This window comes from Manis javanica, chromosome 4, assembly GCF_040802235.1.
Source record: "Manis javanica isolate MJ-LG chromosome 4, MJ_LKY, whole genome shotgun sequence".
Lineage (NCBI taxonomy): Eukaryota > Metazoa > Chordata > Mammalia > Pholidota > Manidae > Manis > Manis javanica.
Window position 1 is genome coordinate 178,324,592 of NC_133159.1, and position 26,045 is coordinate 178,350,636.

The following is a 26,045-nucleotide window of genomic DNA, read 5'->3' on the forward strand; positions in this document are numbered from 1 at the left end:
ACTTTGGGCAAGTAAGTTCCTTAACCTCTCTGTGCCTCAATTTTCTCAGCTGTGAGTGAGGCTGGTCCCTATAATGCTCCCTTAATGTCGATGTGAAGATTAAAAACGGTTCATTCATGTAAAGCTTGGCAGCACCTGGTGGGGCCAAGCCCTCCATGATGGGTGGCACCATGGCCACCACCACTGTCTGCACCTCCTTGGGCACTCACTGAACACTGGGACTGGGGGGAATGGGACAGGGCATCTGGGCCAGGGGAGAGGGGTGGCCCTTGAGCCTCCAAACATCTGCAGAGCTGGGGGATCCATAACTTCTCTAGAAGGTCGGCACCTCTCCTTTGGGTCCCATTGGGGCCTCTAGCAGCACTGACCCAGTGCCCCTTTATGGGCGGGTGAGGAAACCAGTCGGGCATGGGTGACTTGGGCAGAGTTCCTTGGAAGGGATCCGGCCTCCTGGCTCCGGACAGTGTCCCCTCTTTGGCTGAACCCCGGGGGGCCCTTAGGCCCCTCACCTTCAGGCAGGATTTAGCCTCTTGGGGGAGAACAGGGATCCTAGGGACCTTTCAGGACTGGGGACGAGGAGGAGCTCCTCCCCAGACAGGGTCAGACTGAGGGGTCCTTGGGGCCACGTTATGGCCCCATGCCCACCAGCTGCTGCACAGCCTGGGAGTACCAGCTCCGAGAGAGGCAGCACGCGTGAGCTGGAAGGACTTGGGCTGGAGCTTGGGGCTACAACCCTGCCCCTATTTCCTTTTCTGTGAATTGGGAACAGTAACAGTGTCTACCCCACAAACGTGGCACATTCCAAACACTCAGTAATGTTGGGTTTCTTCTCCTATCCTTCCCACCCATCCTCAGCTCCCAGGCCCTTCCTCTCCGCAGGGAGATAAAGATATATAACAGCCATGGGTAGGCAAGGGGGCTGGCCAGGCAAGGAGAGGCCGGGGCAGTGCTGAGGCCACCTGGAGGGACACTTCACCCAGAGGGAAGCTACCTGAGTTGTTGCCAGCCAGCGTCTGGGCACTCTGGGGCCGGGAGGGCAGTTGGCCGTCGTCACTGAGGGACCGTAGCTGGTGCACGTGGGGCTGGGACTGCTTGGTCTTGGGCCTTGTAACCCCTGTGGCTGAGGAGGGCAGTGGAGGGAAGGGTCAGTTCTGAGACACCAAGTGAGAGCTGGGTGGGGATCCACGGGAATGGGGAGAGGGCTGCTGGCCACAGCTAGCTGCACCCGGGGTCCTTGGTCTGAATTCATGGATACATCCCTTATAAGCACTTCATTCATTCACATGGCCGGCCAGCCAGCCAGCTACCCCTCACTCAGATATCCTGAGAACCTACACACACCAGGCCTGTCAGGCGCTGAGTGGGTTCTGACCTGGGGGGTACAGTTCAGGGCCGGGAGGCAGCCAGAAAGGTGCAGACACAGTTCTCAGGCCTGGTGGGTAGTGAGAACAGCACATACACCTCAGGTGCGGCTACCTGGAAGTGGGCCTTCAGAGGAATGGGAGATTCACTAAGTGGTGGGGGCTCAGGAGAGGGAATTCAGGGCTTGGCTGTGGTGATGCTGGGGACAGGCTGAGGCAGCAAAGCAGCGGCCACCTGGGGAGGAAGCCTGGTGCCACAGACCCCGGCCAAGTGGCCGAGCCTGGACAGCTGTCCCCACAGGCAAACACTGACCTACAGGCTTTCGGAGGCTCGGAAGCTTGGAGTCGGAGGTGGAGGAGGAAGACCGCCAAGGTCCGGAGGCCCCGACAGTGCCTGGCCTTCCAGGAGCTGGGTGGTTCCTGTGCGACCCGAGCAAGGAGCCTGGGGGGCTTCTGGGCCAGGTGGGCACTCACTGTCTTTCCTCAGGATGTCTGGCAACCTTGTGTCCATTCGTCCCTTGTAAATGTGTCCATCCAGGCCCAAGATATCCACTTCATCATGCTGTGGAGGAGGGCAGGTATCCATTAGCATGTGGCCCCCCAACTTGCTCTCCGGGCCTGCCTCCATGAGGGGCAGAGCACCAAACCGTGCTCAGAACCCTCCCACGGGCTCTGGGCGGCAACCTTCATGGCGATCCGGATCTCCTCCGTGGGGTACAGGCCCTGGGCCGGGTGCTGCAGGCGGCCGTGGCGGTGTGGCTGGGCGAGGGTGTGGCTGCCTCCGCAGCTCCGAGGCACGGTGGAGTAGGTGTAATCCGCTGTGTCGGGCACCCTGGGAAGACCGCGGAGTCACTGGGAGTAGCTGTGACCCGGGACACCCATGGGGGTGCTGGCCAGAGGGGTTGGGTAGCTCCCTTCAGGGGTCTCTTGCTCGGGTCTGGCAGGAGCAAGGGACGGGACTAGGCATTGCGTGAGCAGAGCAGCCTCAAGGCCGGACCATCCTGACGACCACACACAATCCGCAGGCGCACACATTAACACACTCACGTTCACATGCATTAACACTCATTCACACACGTTCTCACGCATTTTCATATATATACTCAGGTTCACACATGCATTCACGCACATCTACACACATGTTCAGGTTCTCATGTTCATGCACGCTCCCTCCCCATCAGGGCTCTCCGCAGCAGTGGGTGAGGTCACAGAGTGGCAGGAGCCGACCCCCACCGTTTGTAGCAGGGGGAGCTGAGGCACTGGGCCTGCAGCAGCTCTCGGATCATCTGGCTGCTGGCCTTGACTGAGCCTCCGAAGTGGATCTGCACCTTCTCGATGTCCATCAGCATCCTGGCGTGCATGGTGTGCAGGCGTCCCACACTCCGCTCCACCTGCGCCAGGTCGCCCCGAGGGAAGGCGGCACTGCCCAGCTTCAGGCTGTGGGTGCAGGCTGGGTCGGCTAAGGCCCCTGGGGCTGCTGGGAGGTGTTTGCTGCCCCTGAGAAGCTGGCCCTTCAAGTAACAGCCCTTCAAGTATCGCCCAACAGACTGGCCAACTTCTGACCCCATTCGGGCTTGTGTCCGTTGCCTCCACAAATTTCCCACTGACAGTGGGAAGGCTCTCTGCCCTTTCTGAGGATCCACCCAATGGGACATGTGCCCCAGGCCCCCACCTCCACAGCTTAGACAGGGCCCAGCCCACCCACTCTTTATCTCCCTGGGTTAGGAAGGGGCCTTCCCACTTAGCCCAGGGACTGAGGCCAGCCTTCTCAGGGTTCCCAGGCGGGGAACAGGCAGAAGGGCCAGCCAACGGAGAGAAGGCCAGCTCCTCTAGCTAACGCAGGCGTGGGAGAGCTGGGGTCTTTGCTGGCCTCACCCTCTTCCCTGCACACTGAGCCCCGCCCACCTGGAATCCCTAGAACTCCAACGTGCAACTGCAAAACCATCCTTCCTGTCCAGCCCCCATTCTTAGGAAAGGGAGCAGGCAGGGGAAGCCCGAGAGAGTGTGAAACGTGCCCCCCACATTGAGCCAGCGCTGTCGCTGAGGGACGCCCACCTCCCTTCCCACAGGGCTGCTGACTGCTGAGGCATCCGGGGAGCTGAGGAGGTAGAGAGGCTCTGAGAGGCAGGCAGCCCCTCGGCAACATCCCACCAGGACCCCCGCAGGGACACACAGATGGCTGATTGCCAGGTCTTCACTCTTCCTCCTCTGACACCCAGGCCCTTGGAAGAGCCGAGGGACAAGCTGGCAGACCCCACTGTCCCAGCCGTGCGGAGGGCCTTCCACATTCAACCCCCCGTCTCTGCCCTGCCACCACTGCAGGGCCCTGCGAAGAACTCCACTGCTCATACTTGCGGCTCTGCTGCCGGACCTGCTCCAGTTCAAAGACTGTGTAGGGGCGGAGGGAGCGGTGCCCGGGCAGGCCCGGGCCCACAGGAGTCACAGGGATGATTCTGGGCAGGGGCAGAGAGAAGTGGAGGGTGGGAAATCCCACCACCCCAATCTACTGCCCCCTCCCCATTCCACCTGCCTGGGGCCTTCCCACAGGGCCAGGCTGGGTGAAGGGTGGAGGGGTGGGACACAGATGAGAGGAGAGAAGGGACGGGAGGAGAGGGAGTCAGGAGGGGATGAAGGGCATACGGCCCTGCTGTGCCTGCGCCCTTTAAGCCGCCAGGCGTGGGTGGGCACTCACTCTCCAGTCACAGGTGTCTCCAAGGGACGGTCACAGGAGAGGCAGTGGAAATGCGCCAAGAGCTGCCTGTGAGGAATGGGATGCCCAGGAGGGTGACTGTCCTGCCCTGGGGGTCCAGAAAGGGGGGATGGAGAACCCAGCTCTGGGCAGGTGGGAAGCTCAGCTCGCCAGGGGGGACGGGCCCCAGCCCTCCAGAGGCTGATGTGGGCCCTGCTGCCCGGGAACACACCGGCTGCTAGACATGCTGCTTCTGGGCAAGGATCCAGCCCCCTGGCCTAAGCCAGAGCCTGCAGGGCTCGGAAGGGTCCCTGAGGGTTCCCCAGGTAAACCTCGGGGGCCCTCTGGCGGCCAATAGTGGAAACGCTGCGATTCCAGCCTGCCCTGGGCCAGGCCCCACCAGCCCCAGCCTGGGTGGCTCTGCTCTGGGGACTTGGCCCCCGACCCTGTCCCGGGAGCTTAGAGGAGCACACCCAAGCCCAGTTAGCCTCGGCCTTCCTCCGGCGCCTTCCCCACTGTAATGTGAGGGGACCTAAGCTAAAAGCGCTTCTGAAGCTCTAAAACTCTGTCAGTCCTACTGCAGCCTGGTCCCGGGCGGGACAGCCATTCCCCTGGAGCAGGCCGTGGGCCGAGAGCTCTTCATCTGGACACCCCAGCCCGCTCACCTCCGCATGGCAGCCGCCTCGTCTGCCTGGTAGAATGGAGAGCGCTCTCTGAGCTGCTGCCGCAAGGATTCCCACCGATCCTCCAGCAACCGCTTCACTGGGTCCAGCTCCAGGCGGTCCAGCTGCGGGTGGGGTGGGGCCGGGGCATCTGAGGAAGCAGGTGGGAGTCTGCAACCCCCAATGAAGGAGGCACTATCCCAGGGCAGCGGCCCCTGCAGCCGCCTCGGCTCTCACCTTGCTGTCCATCTCTGTCAGGAGCTTGTCCAGCATCTTCTGCCAGTCCTGTTCCTGCCCGCTCATCTTGGTCACCAGCTCCTGCATCATGTGGTTCAGCTGCTCCGTGGTGGCATCAAACTGGATGCGGCTCACTTTGGCTGCCAGGGCACTCTTGTCAGCTTTCTGCCCAGAGAGAGAGAGGAGGGGGCTGCCCAGATGGGAGAGAGCCATGGAGAGGCCCCACTCCCCTGAGTTGTGAGCCCCGACGTGGAGCCCACATCCCCCCAGTGGGCTCCCCTCCACTCCTGGACTTTGAAAGAGAGACCACGAAGGCCTCTGGGGCAGAGGGGGCTCCTCCGGCCGGGGCCCTTACCACGTCGATCTCCATCGCCAAGTGTTCCTTGTTGGCCTTTTCCTTCTGGAGCTTCTCTAGGCTCTGGTACAGCACCTGCGAGGGGGAAGGAGCCGAGCGTAAGTGGCAAGGAGTCTAACGGCAGGGCTGGTCGGGGGCGAGCCACCCCACCCGGCCGCCCTTTGGGCCCACGTCAATGTCCTTCTGCTTTTGCCGATGGTCCTCGATGAGGTTGCTGGTGGTGATGTTGAGCTTCTCGCAGTTGCCCTGCACCTGCAGGATGGCGTTCTGCACGTGGCCCAGTAGCTCTTCATCCTGCAGCAGGAGGGACAGAGGCAGGCTCCCTGGGGCTGCTGGGAGGTGTTTGCTGCCCCTGAGAAGCTGGCCCTTCAAGTAACAGCCTTTCAAGTATCGCCCAACAGACTGGCCAACTTCTGACCCCATTCTGGCTTGTCTCCGTTGCCTCCACAAATTTCCCACTGACAGTGGGGAAGGCTCTCTGCCCTTTCTGAGGATCCACCCAATGGGACATGTGCTCCAGGCCCCCACCTTCCCAAGGACTAGCCTTGAGGGACCTGGTTCCCCAGCAGGGGTCATCAGTGGAGGTGATCAAGGTTCAGTCGTGAGCTGCCCTGAGAGTTGGGGTGTGGGCTGCGGTCTCCTCACCTGCCCACCATAGGCTGGGTGTCAATTGCAGAGTCCAAGAGGTGCGACTTGGATCTGTGGCTCTCCCCGCCCCCACCATCAAGCCTGCCCTTGGGAGGGGAATCAGGAAAGAGTCCAGAAGGCTGGCGTGAAGGAGAGTCTGTGGACCCCAAAGCTACACCAGTCTCCCCGAGACACATGAATGGCATTGCTCAGCTCCACCAGTGGTGCCGTCCTAAGCCAAGGAGCCAGCTCCTCCTTGTGGTCCCCAGGCCCCAGAGCTAGCTCTGCTGCCGCCCTCGCCGTGATGCTCTGGAAGGATCACGGACACTCCTGGGGTCCCTAAAGGGTTCCACCATGGAAAACATAGCCCTCCCTTGGGGACCCTGCCAATGGCACCCCCTCCATGAACCTCCAGGCTGTGGCTCTGCCCATAGGCCATGTGCAGCTGTCCCAGGAGGGAGGCTAGTGGGAATCACCTGGCTCTGGAGCTTGGCTCTCTTGGAGGCCCGGGAGACAGCCAGACTGCTGACCATGTCCTGGAGCTGCTCGTAGCGCTGCACCAGTGTGCTGACCTGGTGGCTCAGGTCCAGGCTGCATGCTGGGCAGGTGGCCTCGGGGTCAATCTGGCCAGGTGCTAAGGGGGTCAGGGCCTTGTGTGGGGCCATGCTCATGGACAGCAACGTGGAAGATGAGGCCAGCATGTTCTCGATGATCGTCCTGAGCTTGTCTAACTGGGTGCAGGCAAGAAGGCAGGTGCAGGGCAGTGAGCAAGGCCTGGCCATGCTCTGCACTGCCCCTGCCTGCCATGACTCAGGCAGTCACCACACCCCCAGTGCCTCGCAGAGTGTACAGCACATAAGAGGTGCTTGATGTCTGTCCATCAAATAGAGTCCTCAGGGAATGTAGCACTAATGCAGAATAAAGCCTTTGCAGTGGAGGTTTCTGGACCTTTCTCCAGCCAGCCCACTAGTGCAGTGTAAGGACGTATCTCCTCTAACTAAATCCTAGAGTGGCCATGTCCGTTAGTCCACAAACACTTAGAGGAGCCTGAACACACACAGGCATAACTCCAGGCCCTGGGGATATGCAGGGTGGGCTCACACATGCTCTGGCCCCAGCTAGTACGTAAATAATGACAAAAGAACAGGTTAATTGCTACCATTTCTACAAGGGTCTCTCATTGTCTGGGAGTGAACCAACTTCCATTGGCCTTCCTGTTCTTTTCTGGCTTCTACGGCTGGTTTGTTACTACAAATAATTGGTCTCAGGTAGGCACCTGATTCAAGGGCAACCCTTCAGCTAACGGCCCTTCAAGTATCGCCCAACAGACAGGTCAACTTCCGACCCCATTCTGGCTTGTCTCCGTTGCCTCCATTCTGACCTAGACTGACCAAAGCCCTGTGCATGTTGCTAGGCTCAGAGAGAGGGGCTGGGCCAACTTAACTCCTCTCTTGGAAGTATGTGTGGCATTGCAGGGCCTGGGCAGCCATTTTGGGCCATGTATGAGATAAGAAAGCTGATAGGATGGGGAGGGCTGTGCAACACAGAGAAGACAAGCAGTGATTTTACAGCATCTTACTGTGCTGATGAACAGTGACTGTGAAGGGGTATGTGGGGGGGACTTGTGAAGGGGGAGCCTAGTAAACATAATGTTCTTCATGTAATTGTAGATTAATGATAGCAAAATAAAAAAAATAAAAATTAAAAAAAAAGAAAGCTGAAAGGATGGGAGATGTGGGGGCATTTGCGAGACATGGATAAGGAAAAGGACAGAGAGGCACAGAAACACACGAAAACAGACACAGACAGGGAGCGGCCCAGGCAGACCGCCCCCTTGGCCTGGAAGTCCCACTCTCGCTAGCCTTCTGCACACAGACACGCTTTCACCCAACTCCCTGTGCCTGAGCTCAGTGAGACTCGGCTGCTTGCAGCCAGAGGAGCCTGTGCTGTGCTGAAGAGTCTAGAAGAACATGTCAGAGGGCCCCTGGGATGAGGAGGACAGTTAATTCTCTCTAGAAGAGAAGATGTCTCCCTGAACTATGGGCATTTCAGTGGCATTGTGAAGAATAAGCAGCAGCTCTCAGGGTAAATAGGAAGAGGACATTCCAGGAAGGGGAACAGCATGAGAAAGCAGCAGTGTGTTCAGAGAAAGATAGGAAGGTGGCTCAAGCATCAGGAGTGTGAAAGGTGGTGCCTTGAAGAGGCTGTGACAGGAGGCCAGGCCTGCCAGGTAGTGGGTGGGTTCTCTCTGAGGTGTGGCCCCAGGAGCACCTTGGAGCTGCTAAGCTCAGACATGAGCCCTGGAATGACAGGTGACTCTCACACACAGTGTCTGCTGCTCCTCAAGACCCATACAGGACAATTGGCTCTGGGGGCATGAAATGGCATACACCACTGTTTGGGCAAACGGGAGTGGCTCAGGATGGGGCCTCTTGTGCAAAGGTGCTCCTGACATCTGCCTCCTGGGCCCAGGGGCTTTTCCTATCTGATCCTTCTGTGAGCACTCAGAGGGCTGTTACTGAGCCACTTCTCACTGGGAACATTCTGGGGTGACCCAGGAGAGCATCGCTCAAGATTTTAAAGCAGACACTATCAAGAGAGTGGAAAGACAAGCCACAGAATGGGAGAAGACAGCTGCAAGCCCTGAGAAGGGCCCTGGTCCCTGCGGCTGAAGGGGGCGGAGGCCTCACCTGCTCCTGCAGGTGGAGGGAGGCTTCGGAGACGGAACGTTCCACGCTGACCTTTCCCCGCTCTTGACTCTCCCTCAGCTCAGCCAGTTCCTTCTCAATGTCAGCCACGGTGACTCTGTGTACACAAGAGGTGGCCTGGCCCCACCGCTGGCCCAGGGGCTTGGGCCCTCCAGTGCCTTCAGGGATCGAGGGAGATACAGAGCAGGGCTCCCTTGGCCCCCTGCGGCCGGCTCTGCCTCGGGAGTCCGCAGCCCTGCTTGTCCGGGAGTGGGTGCCCAGGGTGCTGGCCTGAGGGGCTGCCGGGGCTGAGACTGGGCAGTGCGGAGAGGGCTCCCAGGGGGCCCTTGCAAGCGCTCCCCTTCCGCCTCCACCTGGGGCAAAGTCTCAAGAACTTTCTTTATTTTTTGGCTCTTTTAAGCCCAGGTGCTGAGCTGTTTAACGAACCCAGGACAACCTGAACTAGATGTGGACAACCTGAAGAACAGACACGATTGGGTCAAAGACAGTGGTCATCAGGGTGGGAGTGAGCCAGGACGCAGCTGCGCTCGGCAGGGGACTTTACCTGAGGGTACCCAGCTGCAAGCTCAGCTGGCCATCTTTCATCTCTTCCCCCTTTCCTTGCTCCCCTTCGCCCTCCAGGATCCTCTGCATCTTGTCCAGCTACAAACCCAATGGAAAAGGAGGGTCAGGCAGGCTTGAATTCTCTGCTTTTGGGTCTCCACAGCCGAGCAAATGCTCCCCCATGCCCTAATCCTAATCCAACCCTCTGACAAAAACCGAGGTCCCTTCCTAACCTCCATCCATCCACCTGTCCATCCCTGGATGTAGACAGCTGGCACTGAGAGACCACCTGAAGACCTAGCAGCCCCTTGCCATGCCCGCTTCCTCTGCCCACACACTTGGCTCTGAGGCTGCTCCAGGGACTGTGGATCTCACTGGAAATAACCCCAGGTAATGAGAGCACAGGCCTCCTTGCGGCTGAGTTAAATTTAACAGCTTTGAGCATCAAGTTTTAGATGCAGGCAGTGAAGTCAATGATACCTGAGGCGCATTTCCTGTCTGGTGGGCCTGTAAGGCTGCAGTGAGAGAATAATGGGAGCGAGAGGGTATGTGACCCAGAACGCAAGCGCAGAGTCGGGCTGCTGACCTCAAGGAGGAGCAGGCGGACCCTCCTCACTTACTTTGGCTTTATCTTGCTGAACTTCTGCAGTCAAGGTCTTGAAGGTGTTGAGCTGCTCCTGTAGGTCGGGGGGTACGGTCTTTTTGGCTATGGGAAATGGAGGCCGTGCGTCAGCAGGGCTGCATTTCCAGTGGGCGCCCCACCCCCACTTCGGGCCCCTACAAAGAAGCTGCCCCAGAGAACTGAACATGTCCCTTGTCTGGCTCTTCCTGGTGCTTGCGGGGGAGAGCACGGGAAGAAAGGGCACAGGAACGGCCTTAGCTAATAAAAGCCCGCTGGTGCTTACTGTCCGCAAGGGCTCTGGCACCGCCAGGCGGTGCCCCCCAGCCGGCTCTCAGCCTTCCTCGCGCTCTCCCCCAGCCCAACCCCCAGGCTGTTGCCGCTCTTCCCCCGCTGCACTCCAGAGTCTGACAAAGGCATCAGAACTGGCCCCATTCCCTCCTCACTTCCTCACTCCTGCTGGTTTAATTCCACCTTTTGGGCCCTGAGGGCTCTAGGAGACCCCGGAATGGCTAAGAACAGACACGCTGCTTTACAGGGACTTGGGAAGAATCCCCACTGCCAGGAGTTGAGGCCAGTAGGAGAAAAGGATGCAATCAACTTCAAACAACTAGCAGTCTCTCCTCTGCTAGTGGTACCCACCCATCAGAGTGAGCAGGTACTGAATCTTCTCCAAGTCGGTCTGGCCAGCTTGCTCCTCATCCAGATTTTCCGTGTTCTTCTTTAGCTCCATATAGAGACCGATGAGCTTTCCCATCAGACGAAATGCTTCCACTGCCATTGGGAAGCTAGAAGCCAGTTTATCCAGGGATGCACGTCTCTCTCTCTGGGTGTCACTCTTTCCTGGTGAGACTTGGTAGAGACTGCTAAGGTAGTCTTCATTCCTGGAAATGGAAGCCTCTTGGCTTGCGGTAGTTTGGAGAGAAATCCCAGGTTGGTCTGCTGTATGTATTTGATTTGGATCCGAACCTACCCGGATGTACTCATCTACACCTGGGTACCCTGGGCCATGAGGGCCAGGATACATCACGTCATGGGAGTCTAATACTGGATATGCACGGCCACGCTGATCTGGGCCAGGTGACAGCAAATGTCGTTCTTCTGGGTGTGCAGATCCCACACTTGTGCGTGATGGTGTTGGGCCATCCCGGGCTGTGCCAGGATGCATACGACCTTGTTGATGAATTTCTGGTGGTACCAAACCCTCTTGGTCTATGCCTGTTGATGCCAAATCTTGACTGGCTAGGAGTGGTGGTACCTGGCCATGTTGATCTCTGCCAGAAGGTACCATTCCATGCTGATATGGGTGAGGTGATAAAAAACTTCGAGAACCTGTGTGGAATGTTGGAAGGCCACGAAACTCTGTGCCTGGCAATATCAAACCTCGTAAATCTGTACCATGTTGCCTCAAACCACGCTGATCTATTCCAGGCTGGACCAAAGCAGGCTGACCTGGGCCAGGCTGGATCACATGCTGCTCTGTACCAGGTTGTATGAAGCCAGATGTCTCCAAACTGGGCTGCACAAAACCTCGCTGAACTGTAGCAACTTGCACTAAGCCAGGCGATACCAAACCATGCTGATCCGTAAAAGGTAGAACCGATCCATGTCGGTCTACATCAGAAGGTACGGGTCCTTGCTGGTCTGTGCCAAACATTACATATCTATGCTGATCCATGCCAAGTGATCGCATGTCACTGTCGTCTGTCCCAGGCTGTTCCATACCACGTTGATCTGTGCCAGGAAGTATCATGCCATGCTGATATGTGCTGAGTGGAACCACAGAAGACTGATCTGGACTAGGTAGTTCTAATCCTTGCTGATCTCTGCCAGGTACCAGTGGTGGCACCACACGCTGACTCACGCCAGGTACTACCAATCCCTGCTCGTCCATTCCAGGTGGCATCACACCAAGCTGACCCATGCTAAAGGGTACCACACCCTGTGGGTGAGCACTAGGATGGAGCAGTATAAGTGGATCCATGCCAGCTGGGCCTGATCTATGCTGATAGATATGACCCTGGCTAATGGGCAGCCCCCCATGCTGATCTGGGTGTGCGTGGTGATGCCCGTCTCTGGCCGAGGGTGAGTCCTGTTGCTCAGGGCCAGGGTGTGCATCTCGGTCATCTCTTCTCAGATGCGGAGGTAAGCTAGTCCTGTGACGATCAGACTCTGTTTTGAATTGGGACACGGGGGGGTGATGGGGCTTTGCCAGGCCCGCTTCATCACCGGCCCTTACATGCTGTTCTCTATCTGGAAACCCAGCAGCAGAGGTAACCCTGCCCTGTTCCCTGCTAGCAATCCCTTCTGAGGGGTATCCAGTGCCACTGATGCCTAACAAGGTCCGATCTGAGCCCAAACCACTGGCAGAATCTGGAGCCTGGTCAATACTCGGGTGTTTGGTGGGGACTCCACTGTGGGCTGCACCATTTGATGTAAAAGAAGCCTGCCCTTTGTGCTTCGGAAGCCCTGCTGTTGGGGACTCCAGGCCCTGGGTGAAGAGGAGGAAAGAAGTCAGTAACTACAGTGAAAACACACCACGAGACTTGGAGGGAAGGAAATTGGGCCTATCCGACTAGGATGACTTACAGCCGGCCCTTGGGGAAAAGTCCCTTCTGGTCCCAAACACTAAGCTGGACACAAAGAGTGACTTTGACATTCTTGAAGAATAGGTCTTTAGGTTTTTGAGAATCTGCACATTTGCCAATGACATCATAATCTGTGATTTCCCTCATAAAAAATGGGGAACACCGCAAAATACAAATGACCCATTCCAACTCTCCCTGAGTCTACACATAAGGGACAGAGCAATTACTAAGTTTAAAATATAAAGTCCGCCTCATCATCGGCCCGTTGCTGATGGTAAAACTACTCTGCAGGGCAAGTAAACTGTGTATTTAAGATGTAAATGCACAAACCCTTGGACCCAGAACTTCCACAGACAGGAATTTTCTCTATGGACTCTCACAAAAGGATGCCAAGATATATATACAAAGAGCCTACAGCATTGTTTATGAAAATAGATTATCAATAGGGAACTGCTATGTTTATGGCACACAAATATAGTAGAATACTAAGAATCTGTTTAAAAAGAACAATGGACTATTTCCATTTCCAGCCCAAATGGAGTAACAGGGAATGCATTTACCCTTTTCTGTAACAACCAGAAACAAAACACAAAAAGCAACAACTCTGAAACTGGTTTTCTAGATACTGGATATTGGCTAATGACAGCTAGCAGTTCCGGAAAGATGGGAAGACAACCTGTGTGAGCCCCACTGTTGCCTCGGTTTACCACCTTGATAGTTTCCAGTCTGCAGTGCAGGGAGGGGGATGGAAAGGAGGCCCAGCAGACTCCTGATTTGAGGAGACAGAGCTGAGCATTCAGAGGGACAGAGGCAATGAGACTCACAGGACAGAGTATCAGAAAGAAAGGGATGCATGTAGAGCTGGCACAAGAGATCTGCAGAGGGGACCCTCGGATGCTCTGCACAGAAATTATCAGCATGCACACATAAGGAAACTACCCAAGGTTGGGAGAAGAACCATCTGAAAGGCTAGAGGGAACAGTGCCTAGACTCTGTTGGAGTCTGTGGGGCTGGGAGCAATGCCTGTTTCCACCAGCCAGTTTGGGGGAGAAAACTCATAATTAAGGGGGCAGACTCAGAGGTGTTGCCTCGGGAGTGGAGAATAATCAGTTCTACATTGACTGCTACTATGGACCCCCTGAGAAAATAACTCAAAAAATATGCAGTAACAGAAACAAGAAAGGAATTAAAATGGTACACTAGAATATTTGTGTAATACAATGAAGATAACAATTGAGGGATGGAGGAAGAGGAAAGACATAAGACATACAGAAAACAAACAGCAAAACGGAAGGTGTAAACCCTACTTCATTAGCATGATTGGAAGCGCTCCAATCAGAAGGCAGAGATTGGCAGAATGGATTTAAAAACATGATCCAGGAGGCCCCCGGTCGCCGCAAGGGCCCTTTTCTTTTTTGGGCCTGGAGTCATGTGAGACCCGCATCCGTGGCTGGGTGGCCATGGCCAGAGTGGGCGTGGGAGTGACAGCTGGTGTGTGTGTTCTGGTGGGGAGTGGAGTCGCTGGCCTAGTACATACTCACCTTGAAGAGGAGGACGGGACAGAAGACCAAGCCCTGCATCTCTGGACGTTGTTTACTACCTCTGCTGTTGTTCTAAGACAAAGTCAAGAATGGAAGGACTCATCGTGCCTTAAGGACAATTGGATAACTGAGAAACGACGACACCAGAGTCTGTTGTACACGGGAAAATGAGGCCAGAATTCCAGAAAAGTTCAGTTTGCCTCAAGAATCCTACAGGAATAGAAATTATCTGTGGTCTTACCAAAGGAGGACCTGCCAAACTTGAGACAATCAAACTTTGATATGATACTAAGATTTTCTCTCAAAGAGAAGATGCCCAACATGCCATAGTATCATTGTCAAGTGTAAGCCAGTTACAGATTAATGTTGAGTAAAGTTACTGCAACTAAAAGAAAAAGATTATGCTATTGAAACTGGTCTGTTCCTACTGTAGAAGAGAAGTACCCTTATATGGTAGAATGGCAGACTAAATCACATGGTTTTCTTGTTTAACAGGCTCTACCAAAAGCTAAGCTTAAAGAAACTGTGGCAGAATCTGAAGTCACGCTCAAGGAAGGAGATGAGAATGTCTTCGATAAGCTCCAATAGCAGTGTCCCCGCGCTCACATGTCCAGAGGACAGTCAGTGATGTACTAGCGGAAGGTGTCTATCAAGCTAGGACTAAACATCCAAATGTCCAAGTCAGGTACAGCTTCATGGGTTTTGGTGAAAATGGGGTGCTCAAAAGACTTAAAGGAAAGCTAATTCACAAATTTAACAAACATGACGGTCACAGAGGATTAACGATCTTAATGATCTCAGAGTATTTCAATCCATTGAAAGACAGTAACAATAGCGGAGACTCCAAAGGAGACTTAAGAATGGCAGATGGAGTGGTTAACACTGAACACATTCTGGAAGTTGGATATCTAAATGATAGAGTGGATGACCTTTTAGAAAAGTACGTGGATTCTTATGATATCACTTTAGTAAAAGATGAATCACTGGAGGTGGACAACTCTGTCTTACAGAAGATTCTGTAATTATTCAAGACAACTGATACAAGAACTCTTGTCTGTCACCTTGCTGAAAGATTTTTACTTATAATATATTCTTGCTCATGAAGTTTGCCTTGACTGACATCGCTGAAGTATTTTCAGATAATTTGAATCCATCGACTAGAAGCTTGTTTCTCCACTTCTCTCAATACACTCCTGAGTGTATTTTTTAACAGATTGAAAAAAAAGATCTTAAAGCCAAAATTTAAAAAGTAACTCTCTACTTCTCCAAAGTGAATTTTGTAGTTTATGTTATCACAGTTTTTGAGGAACTTTTCACACTGGCAAAGTTTGTCAAAGTTTAAAAAGTTTTACGAAATGGTGAAATAATGTGCATGAGTGTAAGTATTGCCCTTTTGTAATTCTGGTAAATTATGCTGATGGTATACCCATATGTAATTGATTTATATGTGGTTATTTTGTTTCAGGAAAATTGATATTTACCAGAAAATATTGGTACCTGGTGTTTGAAAAAAATCTTGGTATCCATATGCCACTAATCACTGCAAAACTATTCTATAGTGGTAATAAATAATAAATGAAAAGCCAAAGTAAAAACCACCCACATGTGCTCCAACTATATGCTGTCTACAACAGACACATGTAAGAGAGACACAAATAGGTAGAAAGTAAAAGGATGGAAAAAGGGACTGTATGACCCACAAAAGCTAAAATATTTGCCTGGCTCCTTCAGAAAGTTTGCTGACTCCAAGAATAAAGGCCCCTAGAAATACACTACTGTGAGGTGTTTATTCTATTTGTGAAGTGGTATAATATCACCTAACAGTAGATTGTGATAAGCTACAGATTTATAAACCAAAAACCCTAGAGCAACCACCAAAGTAACACCAGCTATTATAGCTAGTAAACCAACAAAGGAAGTTACAAAATATTCAATTCAAAAGAGGTGGAAAAAAAGGGAGGAAAAGGAACAAAGAGCAGATGGGACAAACAGAACACTAATAGCAAGATGAGAGACTTAACCCCAACTTTATCCATAATCACATTAAATGTACACGACCTAAATAGACTGATTAAAAGACACAGGCTGTCAGACTGGTTAAAAAAGCGAGAACTATATGCTTCTTACAAGAAACACACTTTGCATAGAGAGACAGAAATAGATTAAAACTTAAAAGAATGGGGAAAGATAGACCATGGTCACACTTGCAAAAGAAAAAAACAAGCTGGAATTGCTGTATTACTATCAGAGTATATTTCAGAACCAAGAATATTACTAGGGATAAAAAGGCCATTCCTTAATATAAAGAGATTGATTCAACAGGACATAATGATTCTAAATCTTTATGCACCTAATACCAGAGCTTTAAAATACATGAAGCAAAACCTGATAGACCTGCAAGAATGGCCAAATCCACAATGACAGTCACAGATTTTATTACCTTTCACTCGATAATTGACAGAAGCAGGTAGAAAGTCAGCAAGTACATTGTATTCATTTTTTGGAGCTGTCATAACAAAGTACCATAAACTGAGTAATTTATACAGCTTAAGTTTATTGTCTCAGTTCTGGAGACTAGAAGTCCAAGATTAAGGTGTGGGGAGGTGGGTTTCTTCTGAGGCTCAGAGGGAGAATCTGCTCCGTGCTCTCTCCCCACTTCTGGTGGCCTCAAGTGTTCCTTGGCTCATAAGTAAGGCCATCTTTCCTCTGTGTGTGTCTGTCTCTGGGTCCACATGTCCCTTGTCATAGGGCCCCCCTAATGACCTCACCTTGATCATCTGCAAAGACCTTATTTCCAAGTCAGGTCACATTTACAGGTACTGGGGGTTAGGACTTCAACATCTTCTGGGAGGTGGCTGTATGGGGCATGGGGGGATGACACAAAGTTTAACAGATACTGTAAACTTGAACACTATCAACGTACTTGACCTGATATTCATAGAATTCTTCATCCAGAAATAGCGGAAGACACGTTGTTCTCGAGTGCCCACAAGGTATTTATCAAGATAGACCATAAAATATGCATTTATAAATTTAAAAGTGTTCAAGTTGTACAAATTAGATTATTTTACCATAGTGGAATTAAATTTGAAATCAGAGATATAGAAAGGTCCCTGGAAAATCCCCAAATATGTAGAAACAAAATAACAGACTTCTAAATCAATCATGGATTAAAGAAGAAATCAGAAGTGATATAGAAAGTATTTTAAACTATATAGCAGAATTTTGGGATGCTGCTAGAGCAATACTTATTTATATACAGATTTATAGCACTAAATGCCAATACTGGAATAGAAGAAAGTCTCAAATCAGTGGTGTCGGCTTGCACTTTAAGAAACTAGGAGAACACTAAACTGTGTTTTCTACCTTTATCTTGCATCTACCTACCACTTCAGCATTTTATTAATAAAAATAAAAATAATAATAATAATAAGGGAGAAATGTGGGATTCACATATAAATCAGGTATAAGATGAAAAATGAATATTCATATTTGACCTGATTGTTTATAGTTCATAATGCGTGATCAAAACCGAAAGTTTCTGTGATGACTGCCCTTGCACTGTTCACCATGTAAGAACTTATTCACTATGTAAGAATTTGTTCACCATGTAAGAACTTGTTCGTTATGCTTCAGAAGATTGGAGATGGACGAGACTTAGGCTTGGGGTGGAGTCATGATTGAGCATTGAGTCCCCTATACAGAATTTTATTGTTGTTAACAACCATTTGATCAATAAATATGAGATGCCCTCTCAAAAAAAAAAAAGAAACCAGGAGAAAAAGAGCAAACTAAACCCAAAGCAAAGAGAAGAAAGGAGTTGATATAGGTCCCAGCAGAAAGCAACGGCCAGCAAACAGAAAAAAATCAATGAAGCCAAAAGTTAGTTATTTGAGTAGATCAATTGATAAACTTTTAGACATTTTGATCAAGAATAAAAAAGATACAAATTGCCAACATCAGGAATGTGATAAGGGAAAATGCAAATTAAAACAAGATACCACTATACACCTATTAGAATGGCCAGAATCCAAACACTGACATCAAAAGCTGGGGAGGACGTGGAGCGACCAGAGCTCCCATTCATTACTGGCAGGAACGCAAAATGGTACAGCCACTTTGGAAGACAGTCTGGCAGTTTCTTACAAAACTAAACATACTCTTTCTATATGGTCCAACAGTGACAGTACATCATTGGTATTTGCCCAAAGGCATTGAAAACATGTTCAGACAAAAACCGGCACATAGACGCTTACAGCAGCTTTACTTGTAATCGCCAAAACTTGGAAGCAACCAAGATGTCCTTCTGTAGGTGAATGGATAAACATATTGGGGCACATCCAGGCAATGGAATAGTGTTCAGAGCTATAAAGAAATGAGCTATGAAGCCATGGAAGGATGTGGAAGGACTTTGAGTATTACTAAGGGAAGAAGCTAATCTGAATAGACTATATACTGTATGATTCCAACTATATGTCATTCTGGAAAAGGTAAAACTATGGGAACAGTAAAAAGATCCGGAAGGATGGCCAAGCAGACCACAGAGGGTTTTTAGGGCAGTGAAACTACTCTGTACGGTGGACCCACGTCATCACGCATTTGTCCAAACCCGTGAGATCATACCCCACCAAGAGCGGACCCTCACGTAAACTATGGACTCTGGTGATGTGTCCGTGTAGGTTCACCAGTCATAACAAACGTACCGCCCTGGTGGGGATGTTGATAGTGGAGGAGGCTGTGCATATGGGGACCAGGGAGTCTGGGGGAACTCTCTGTACCTTCTTCTGCTCCATTTTGCTGTAAACCTAAAACTGATCTAAAAAAACTGCTAGAAAAAAATTTTTTTAAGTCAGTTTTAAATGTTGGGGGGAGAGCCCAAGTCTCTTCATAAACTAGAGCTGGCAGTGACCCCACCGCCCGTGTAGGCTCATCCGACCCTGACCAGAGACTGTGTTGTGATGCTGACCGCAATCATTTTTAGTCAGGATCCAATTCTGACCATTATAATCTTCAGTGTCACCTGCAACTTGGTCCAAATCCACTGACCAGCACCTGTAAAGCTGCAAATGGGGCATCTCTTAGGGTAGTCTCTGGCCAGGGTGAGGCTGGCACCACCCCAGTGGTTGTGCACTCTCCCTGGACACTGGGAGGCCTTAAAATCTCAGCAAAGCAATTCCCTACCATTCACAAAGCATCTACAAATCTCAGGAAGCACTGGAGATTTACAGTGTTTTAGGACCTCACATGGTCAGAGCTTTCTCAGTTTTGGGGCACAACACTTCCCTCTGAGGTCAGAAGCTGCCTCACAGGAGAGAAACAATGGCCCACCTGGCTCTGGGAGTCGTCTCAGGATGCTAATGAAGAGTCCTGTCTGTGTTTTCTACTGCTGTTTAACAAATCACCACAAACATAGCCACCTAAAACAGCACAGGTTTATTATTTCACAGTTTCCATGGGTCATGAGCCTGGACACATCGCAGCCGGGTTCTCTACCAGGGCACTCCAGGCCTGCAATTCAGGCCAAGCTGTGGCTTCTCATGAGGCTCAGGGCCCTCTTCGAGGCTCATTCAGGCTGTTTCCAGAATTCAGTTCCTTGCATTTCTGGGGGTGAAGTCCCCCTTTTCTTGCTGGCTGTTGGCCAAGGGTCCCTCTCAATCCTAGCTACATGCCCCCCTCCTAGGGACCATGTACAGGCCAGAGGAGAGCATCTCTGATGCTTCACCTTTTATAGAAGGGATCACCCCCAATCAGCCCCCCTTTGACTGACTCAGAGTCCATTTATCAGCAACACAGCCATGGAAGAGAGCTCCCATCATAGCCATAGGCTCTGCCCACACCCAGGGGTGTGTGCCCACCAGAGGGCAGGAATCTTGGCAGCCACCTTACAGTTCCGCCTATCACTTATGCCCTGGAAAGACCTGCTGGACTTAAAATCAATTACTGCAAACAAAACAAAGGAGAAAAAGAAAACTGATGCCATGGAAAGTTTCGAAAGCAGGTCTTAAAAGACACCCAGTGCGCCGCCAATGTCAGAAAACCACTCTGGGAGCCACTGGGGCAGACTTCACACCAGGTCACTGCCCCAAGTTCAGAAACAAGAACATCAGACAATGTCAGGAGAAGTTGATCTGAACTCACAAGCCTCGCCAATTATTCATGAAGTGCTTCAAGAGGAAAAAGGTTTCCTATGGCTTCTATTACAAATCACAACTTTGTGGCCTAAAACAACATAGGTTTGTTGTCTTAACAGCTGAGATCAGAAATCCGAAACCAGTCTCACTAGGCTCAAGTCAAGGTGATGGCAGGGCTGGCTCCTTCTGGAGGCTCTGAGGGGAGAATCTGTTTCCCTGACTTTCTCAGCTTCTAATAATTGCTGGCACTTCTTGGCTTGTGGCCAGCCAATAACCTGTTCTTGCCATGAGCTCAGGACAGGCTGTCTTAGCTGCTCCCCTGGGGACTTGTCATGAAGTCGGCTTTATTCATTTTACCCAGTTAGTTGAGATCAGATTCCATCTTGTGAAGCCCCTTCCTATACTTCCACTCTTCTTTGGACAAAGTGCAAGATAGCTATGTGGTGACCACAACCCAGCTGGTGACCACCTGCCTGTCCCTTGATGGAAGTCTGCAAAGAAGTTTTCATTTCTGCTTTCTACTCTTTAGCTTGTCGGGCCACAAAGCTTCGAGGAGACAATGTTCTTTAACTTGGATGTGCTGTTTCTGGAAGAGTACATCTGTGTTCAACCCATGGACCGGGTAAAATGGTCACTGGGATTCTTTCATTGTTAAATGCCTGTCGTGTTACATGTAGCTGGAAAGTCAGATTCATCAACTTGATCAAAGAGAAATGAGGAAGCTTCTCCCCCGCCCCCCTTCAGTAAGTTTGACTGTTGCACTCGGGTTGGGTCTTGCTGGTTATGATCAGGATTCCATCTTTTCCTCACCATTAAAACAGCAGCATAAGGAGAATGGGGGGGCGGAAAACGAGGAGGAGCTGAAGTTTCATTTGATTTCATAGCGAGGCTCTGCTTTTAGACTTTCAGCGTCTGACAGGAAGTGGAGGAGGAGAAGTAGCATCCTCGTCGTCGTTGGGAGTATCAACAGGTGCAAAGAACCACCCCTTTGGAAGCCTTGTGCACTGCTGGTGGGGATGTAAAGTGGTACAGCCACTATGGAGAACAGTGTGGAGGTTCCTCAAAAAATTAAAAATAGAAATACCATACGATCCACTAATTCCACTTTTGGGTATTTACCCAAAGAAAATAAAAAGACAAATTTGAAAAGATTTATGTATGCTCATGTTCATTACAGCATTAGTTACAATAGCCAAGATATGGAAACAACCTAAGTGCCCACTGATAGATGAATGGATAAAAGTATGGTATACATCCCCAAGGGAATATTACTCAACCAAAAAAAAGAATAAAATCTTGCCATTGGCAACATGGGCAGACCTAGAAAGTATTATGCTAAGTGAAATAAGCCAGACAGAGAAAGACCAATACCATATGATTTCACTCACATACGGAATCTAGAACACAAAACAAACAGGTAATAACCAAAAAACCCAGAAACAGACTAATTGGCAGAGTACAAGCTGGTGGTTGGGGGCGATGGGCAAAATAAGTGAAGGGGATCAAGAGGTACAAATTTCCAGTTATAAAATAAATAAACCTCAGGGATAAAAAGTACAGCATAGGGAATAAAGTCAATACTATTGTAGTACCTTTGGGGACAGATGGCAACCACACTTCCTGCAGTGGGCATTTTGTAATGTATGTAAGTGTTGAATTAGCATGTGGTACACCTGAAACTAAGGCTTGTTTTTTTTCCACTTAACTGTTTTTTATTTTTCTACTTTACATTTAAATCATTCATGTGAACTTTTTTTTTGAAATCAAAAATTTTTTTATTCAAGTATATAATATTATATTGGTTTCAAGTATATAATGTGGTGATTCAACAGTTACCTACATTATTAAATGCTCATCCCAACTAGCGTAGTTACAATCTGCCAACACAGAAGGATGTTACAGAACCACTGAGCATTTCCTCTACGCTGTACCTTCATCCCCATGACTAACTTACATTAAGATTTTGTGCTTCTTGACCCCCTTCACCTATTTCGCCCACCCCAGCCCCTGCCCCGTGGTAACCACGAGTCACTTCTCAGTGTCTGTGGTTCTACTGCTGTTTTGTTCACTGGGTTCGTTTTGCTGAAACTAGTATTGCATATGAACTGTAAAAAAAAGCCACCTTGCCCTCATCAGAATGTGCCCTTGGACGCAGCTGGTATGTGTCCTTTCATGCACTCCACTCCTGGATGGGCACCTTCCATGACGGTTCTGAGCTCCTGTAACTGTAGCTGCTCCGTGTGCGGTGGCAGCCTTCTTCCTCCAGGTCAAATACTGTACAGCTTTCTCCTGTCTGGTTATCCAAGTAGGAATTTTGTGCGCATCACATTCCCATACTCCCTGTCCTGTCTTCCTGGCTCTTTACTCATGATGCAGGCAGATAGTTACCGGCCAGAGTTGTCTTGTGCCCCGGTATTATGTGGTGCACCCTTGATTGGCCACTTGGTGGCGCCAAAAGGTTCTCTCTCCTCCCTGCCTGTGACCTTACATGGGTGTGTTCGTTTTTGAGTAACCCAGATGCACAAAGCCAGGGGAAGGGGAATGTCAAGACCTAAAGGGCCACCGACCCTCGCCCTGGAGGGCCATTTGAAAATACCACTCGAATCAGATGAAGGAAGGCTGGGATTTGAAAAAGAATTGGTTATCATACTGTGCACTGTCTTGGGACAGGCAGGTGCACCCACCCGTGTGTAAGTCACCATCAGCAAAGGGCCCCCTGAAGAGGCTCTATTTCCAGGGTTGGTCACCTTTGCCCACTAGTAGTAAAGGGGCTTGTGCATTTCAGGACAGACTACAAAGGAACTCTGCAAAGCTATGAAAGTAAATCAAAACTACACTCAGATACTGTTTTCTGTCTCACTGATTGGCCAAGCTAAAATAAAAAAAATTGGGTACGTCAGCCAGGGCTGCTGGGATACTGAGAAACAAGTTCCCTCCTCCATTGCCAATGGAGGAACCAATGGAGGAACCACACCCACGGAAGGCAATTTGGCAAAGGCGAGCTAAACTGCAAATGCACATTCCATTTCTAGGAATTTACCCTAAAGGTATGTTCATACTTGTGAATGTCACATTGGAGCATGGTATAAGACTGGAAAAAAACATTAAAAAAATACCCGAAGTAGGAAAATTTTGAACATCCACATAAAACACATTAAAAATATCCAAAATAGGAAATACAAAATTATGAGCATTCACAGAACAGAATACTGTGCAGTAGAAAAAAGGGAGAAGTTTGGGGGAGCACCACCTGAGACCACTCCCAGTACCCCCCAACTGTTCACCGCTTGTGAGGCCCTCCAGCCATCAGTAATTGCTTGCTCTAGCTCCTCCCAGGTGACCATGGTGACGTCTTCTCCAGCAGGTATCAAACTCAGCTTCCGGCTCACTGTTTCCTGACGGTAACAGACATACGTGTGCATGTACAGGGAAGTGCACACACACCTTACTTAAACTAGGAGGCTTTAGGGACAGAACAGAGCCAGCGGGGTCAGGCGGGTCCTTCCACAGCCCCAACCCTGAGAAGTCACTGCTCGTCAAGTGCCAGTGAATCCTGGGAGGCGGGTTTCCTGTCCCATGTGGACTCCTGAGGGAGCATGGGCAGGAAATCCAGGGACTGTGCCCCAAGAAGCAGAGGACACACACCACCCTTCCCTAGAAGACACAGGCATCTGAGTGGGGGTCTGAACCAGCCCTAAGAGGAGGGGGCGAGGCTGTGGGCACATCCATCCCCTGCCCCCTTGAGGGCCCTTTCCCACACAGCTGGCTGCTATTACCATGCAATCCTCCTGGTCTCTGAGGAGCTTCTCTAGTTCATCAATACGTTGGAAGGCTTTCTGGAAGAAATTCAGAGATGGGGGATCAAAGTGGCCTCTCTGGTGGCCCCTACACATGCAGGCACACGTGCACACATGTGGCTGCTATTACCATGTAATCCTCCTGGTCTCCGAGGAGCTTCTCTAGTTCATCAATCCGTTGGAAGGCTTTCTGGAAGAAATTCAGAGATGGAGGATCAGTGGCCTCTCTGGTGGCCCCTACACATGCAGGCACACGTGCACATACAGGTACGCAGACACAGATGCGTGCACACACACAGAAGGAAGGTATGTGGATCTCAGAGGAGCACAGGGTAGAGAGGCAGATAAGCTGGGCCCCCTGTTGATAAGAGGAAGGGAGGTGGGATGGGGTGGTACAGGGACAGCGTGCCAAGAGCAAATGCTAGTGCAGGGATGGGAACCTGCGGTCCTGGGATTCATTCCATGCTACCCTCTAACAAAAAGTTCCAGCACAGCAGAATGAGGGATACCTCGCCTCTGAAGGACAAAAATTGTGGGGTTCCTCTAGGGTCTCTGAATGCTTGTGTGGTTTATAGAGAAAGCACTATCCATTGGAAGGCTTTCTGGAAGAAATTCAGAGATGGAGGATCAAAGTGGCCTCTCTGGTGGCCCCTACACAAGCAGGCACACGTGCACACATGTGGCTGCTATTACCATGCAATCCTCCTGGTCTCCGAGGAGCTTCTCTAGTTCATCAATCCGTTGGAAGGCTTTCTGGAAGAAATTCAGAGATGGAGGATCAAAGTGGCCTCTCTGGTGGCCCCTACACAAGCAGGCACACGTGCACACATGTGGCTGCTATTACCATGCAATCCTCCTGGTCTCCGAGGAGCTTCTCTAGTTCATCAATCCGTTGGAAGGCTTTCTGGAAGAAATTCAGAGATGGAGGATCAGTGGCCTCTCTGGTGGCCCCTACACAAGCAGGCACACGTGCACACATGTGGCTGCTATTACCATGCAATCCTCCTGGTCTCCGAGGAGCTTCTCTAGTTCATCAATCCGTTGGAAGGCTTTCTGGAAGAAATTCAGAGATGGAGGATCAAAGTGGCCTCTCTGGTGGCCCCTACACATGCAGGCACACGTGCACATACAGATATGAAGACACAGACGTGTGCACACACACAGAAGGAAGGCATGCGGATCTCAGAGGAGCACAGGGTAGAGAGAACCAAAGTAAATTATCAAAACTTAAGTCACTCCTTATAATTTCTGCAAACCTAAATCTAGAACCAAACAAGCCTTCAGTCTAAAAAACATCCTCCAACCAAAAAACACACATTACAAAGAAAAGTTTCCCACAGCAAAAATGAGTCCAGCTGGGGTCCCAAGGGCAAAGTGGGTCAGTGGGCAGAAGTCCCTTGAGGGGCTCGGCCGCCTCCTGCCTCCTGTGAGCTTTTCTTCCCCCGCCCCTCTCTCTCTGCTCGGTCGTTCCCCGGGCTTCTCCCAAATCGCCCTTCTTCCAATGCCAGTGGCCCAGGTGAGCGATGGGCCTGAGACAGGGGCTCTGCCTCGCGTCTCCTCCACGGACGGGCGGCGGGTCCTTCCTGTCCATTTGAAAATGCTTCTGCTGAAAGATGTACACGTCTCTCTCCAAGAAAACAAAGATCCAAGTAAAAGTGTTGCTGCCCGCTGCGGCTCCCCACTGTACCCCTTCGCTCCCTCCATCCCAGCCCCTCGCCTTGAACTCAGCTGTCTCTCAACACCCACCTTATTTTCTTATTCTTGTTTAAAGGAAATTTGATCAAAGACTATGCTGAGAAGTCTGCTCCCTGTGGCTTGGTTCGGGATCCTTGAGTGTCTGAGAAGTGGGGGGTGAGCCCCCTGTAAGCAGGGGGAGGAAAGGCACTATATGAAAGGGGTGACTCAGCTCCCTGAGATGGGGTCCTGCCTTACCTGGAGGCTCAACTCAGGGTGCTCCTGTGCCTTTTGCTGGTCTTTTAGGGTTTTCACATCTTTCATGACATCCTGGTGCAGCTCTACGGCCTGCAAGGTAGAGCACAGGCCTCATGGGACCAGGCCGCACTGAGGCCTGTCCACCCCCATCCCCGTGGCCTCCTTCCTCAGACCTCCTCTCCACCGTGGTTTTGGGGGCTCTCAGGGCTCCGCTCCAACCGTGGGTAGAGGGCAGCCCCAGGGAGTGGCGGCCTG

At 51.0% G+C, this 26,045-nt stretch overlaps 1 protein-coding gene and 1 pseudogene across 1 annotated transcript in view; one reads left to right on the forward strand and one right to left on the reverse strand.

The window, feature by feature from the left end:
- The window catches only part of QRICH2 (glutamine rich 2), a 29,603-nt gene that overhangs the window by 758 nt on the left and 2,800 nt on the right, over positions 1-26,045 (reverse strand). The window contains exons 2-21 of the mRNA XM_073232909.1: positions 25,791-25,880; positions 24,552-24,611; positions 23,989-24,048; positions 23,838-23,897; positions 23,346-23,456; positions 10,444-12,292; positions 9,803-9,888; positions 9,184-9,281; positions 8,622-8,736; positions 6,408-6,662; positions 5,476-5,598; positions 5,305-5,379; positions 4,950-5,114; positions 4,716-4,837; positions 4,054-4,119; positions 3,713-3,814; positions 2,595-2,798; positions 2,046-2,193; positions 1,836-1,923; positions 992-1,120 (exon numbers count right to left, since the gene is read on the reverse strand). Of these exons, the coding sequence (XP_073089010.1) occupies positions 992-1,120; positions 1,836-1,923; positions 2,046-2,193; positions 2,595-2,798; positions 3,713-3,814; positions 4,054-4,119; positions 4,716-4,837; positions 4,950-5,114; positions 5,305-5,379; positions 5,476-5,598; positions 6,408-6,662; positions 8,622-8,736; positions 9,184-9,281; positions 9,803-9,888; positions 10,444-12,292; positions 23,346-23,456; positions 23,838-23,897; positions 23,989-24,048; positions 24,552-24,611; positions 25,791-25,880 (4,006 nt within the window). The remainder of the gene's footprint in view (positions 1-991; positions 1,121-1,835; positions 1,924-2,045; positions 2,194-2,594; positions 2,799-3,712; positions 3,815-4,053; positions 4,120-4,715; positions 4,838-4,949; positions 5,115-5,304; positions 5,380-5,475; positions 5,599-6,407; positions 6,663-8,621; positions 8,737-9,183; positions 9,282-9,802; positions 9,889-10,443; positions 12,293-23,345; positions 23,457-23,837; positions 23,898-23,988; positions 24,049-24,551; positions 24,612-25,790; positions 25,881-26,045) is intronic.
- LOC140849245 (cytosolic 5'-nucleotidase 3A pseudogene) lies at positions 13,850-19,657 on the forward strand (annotated as a pseudogene).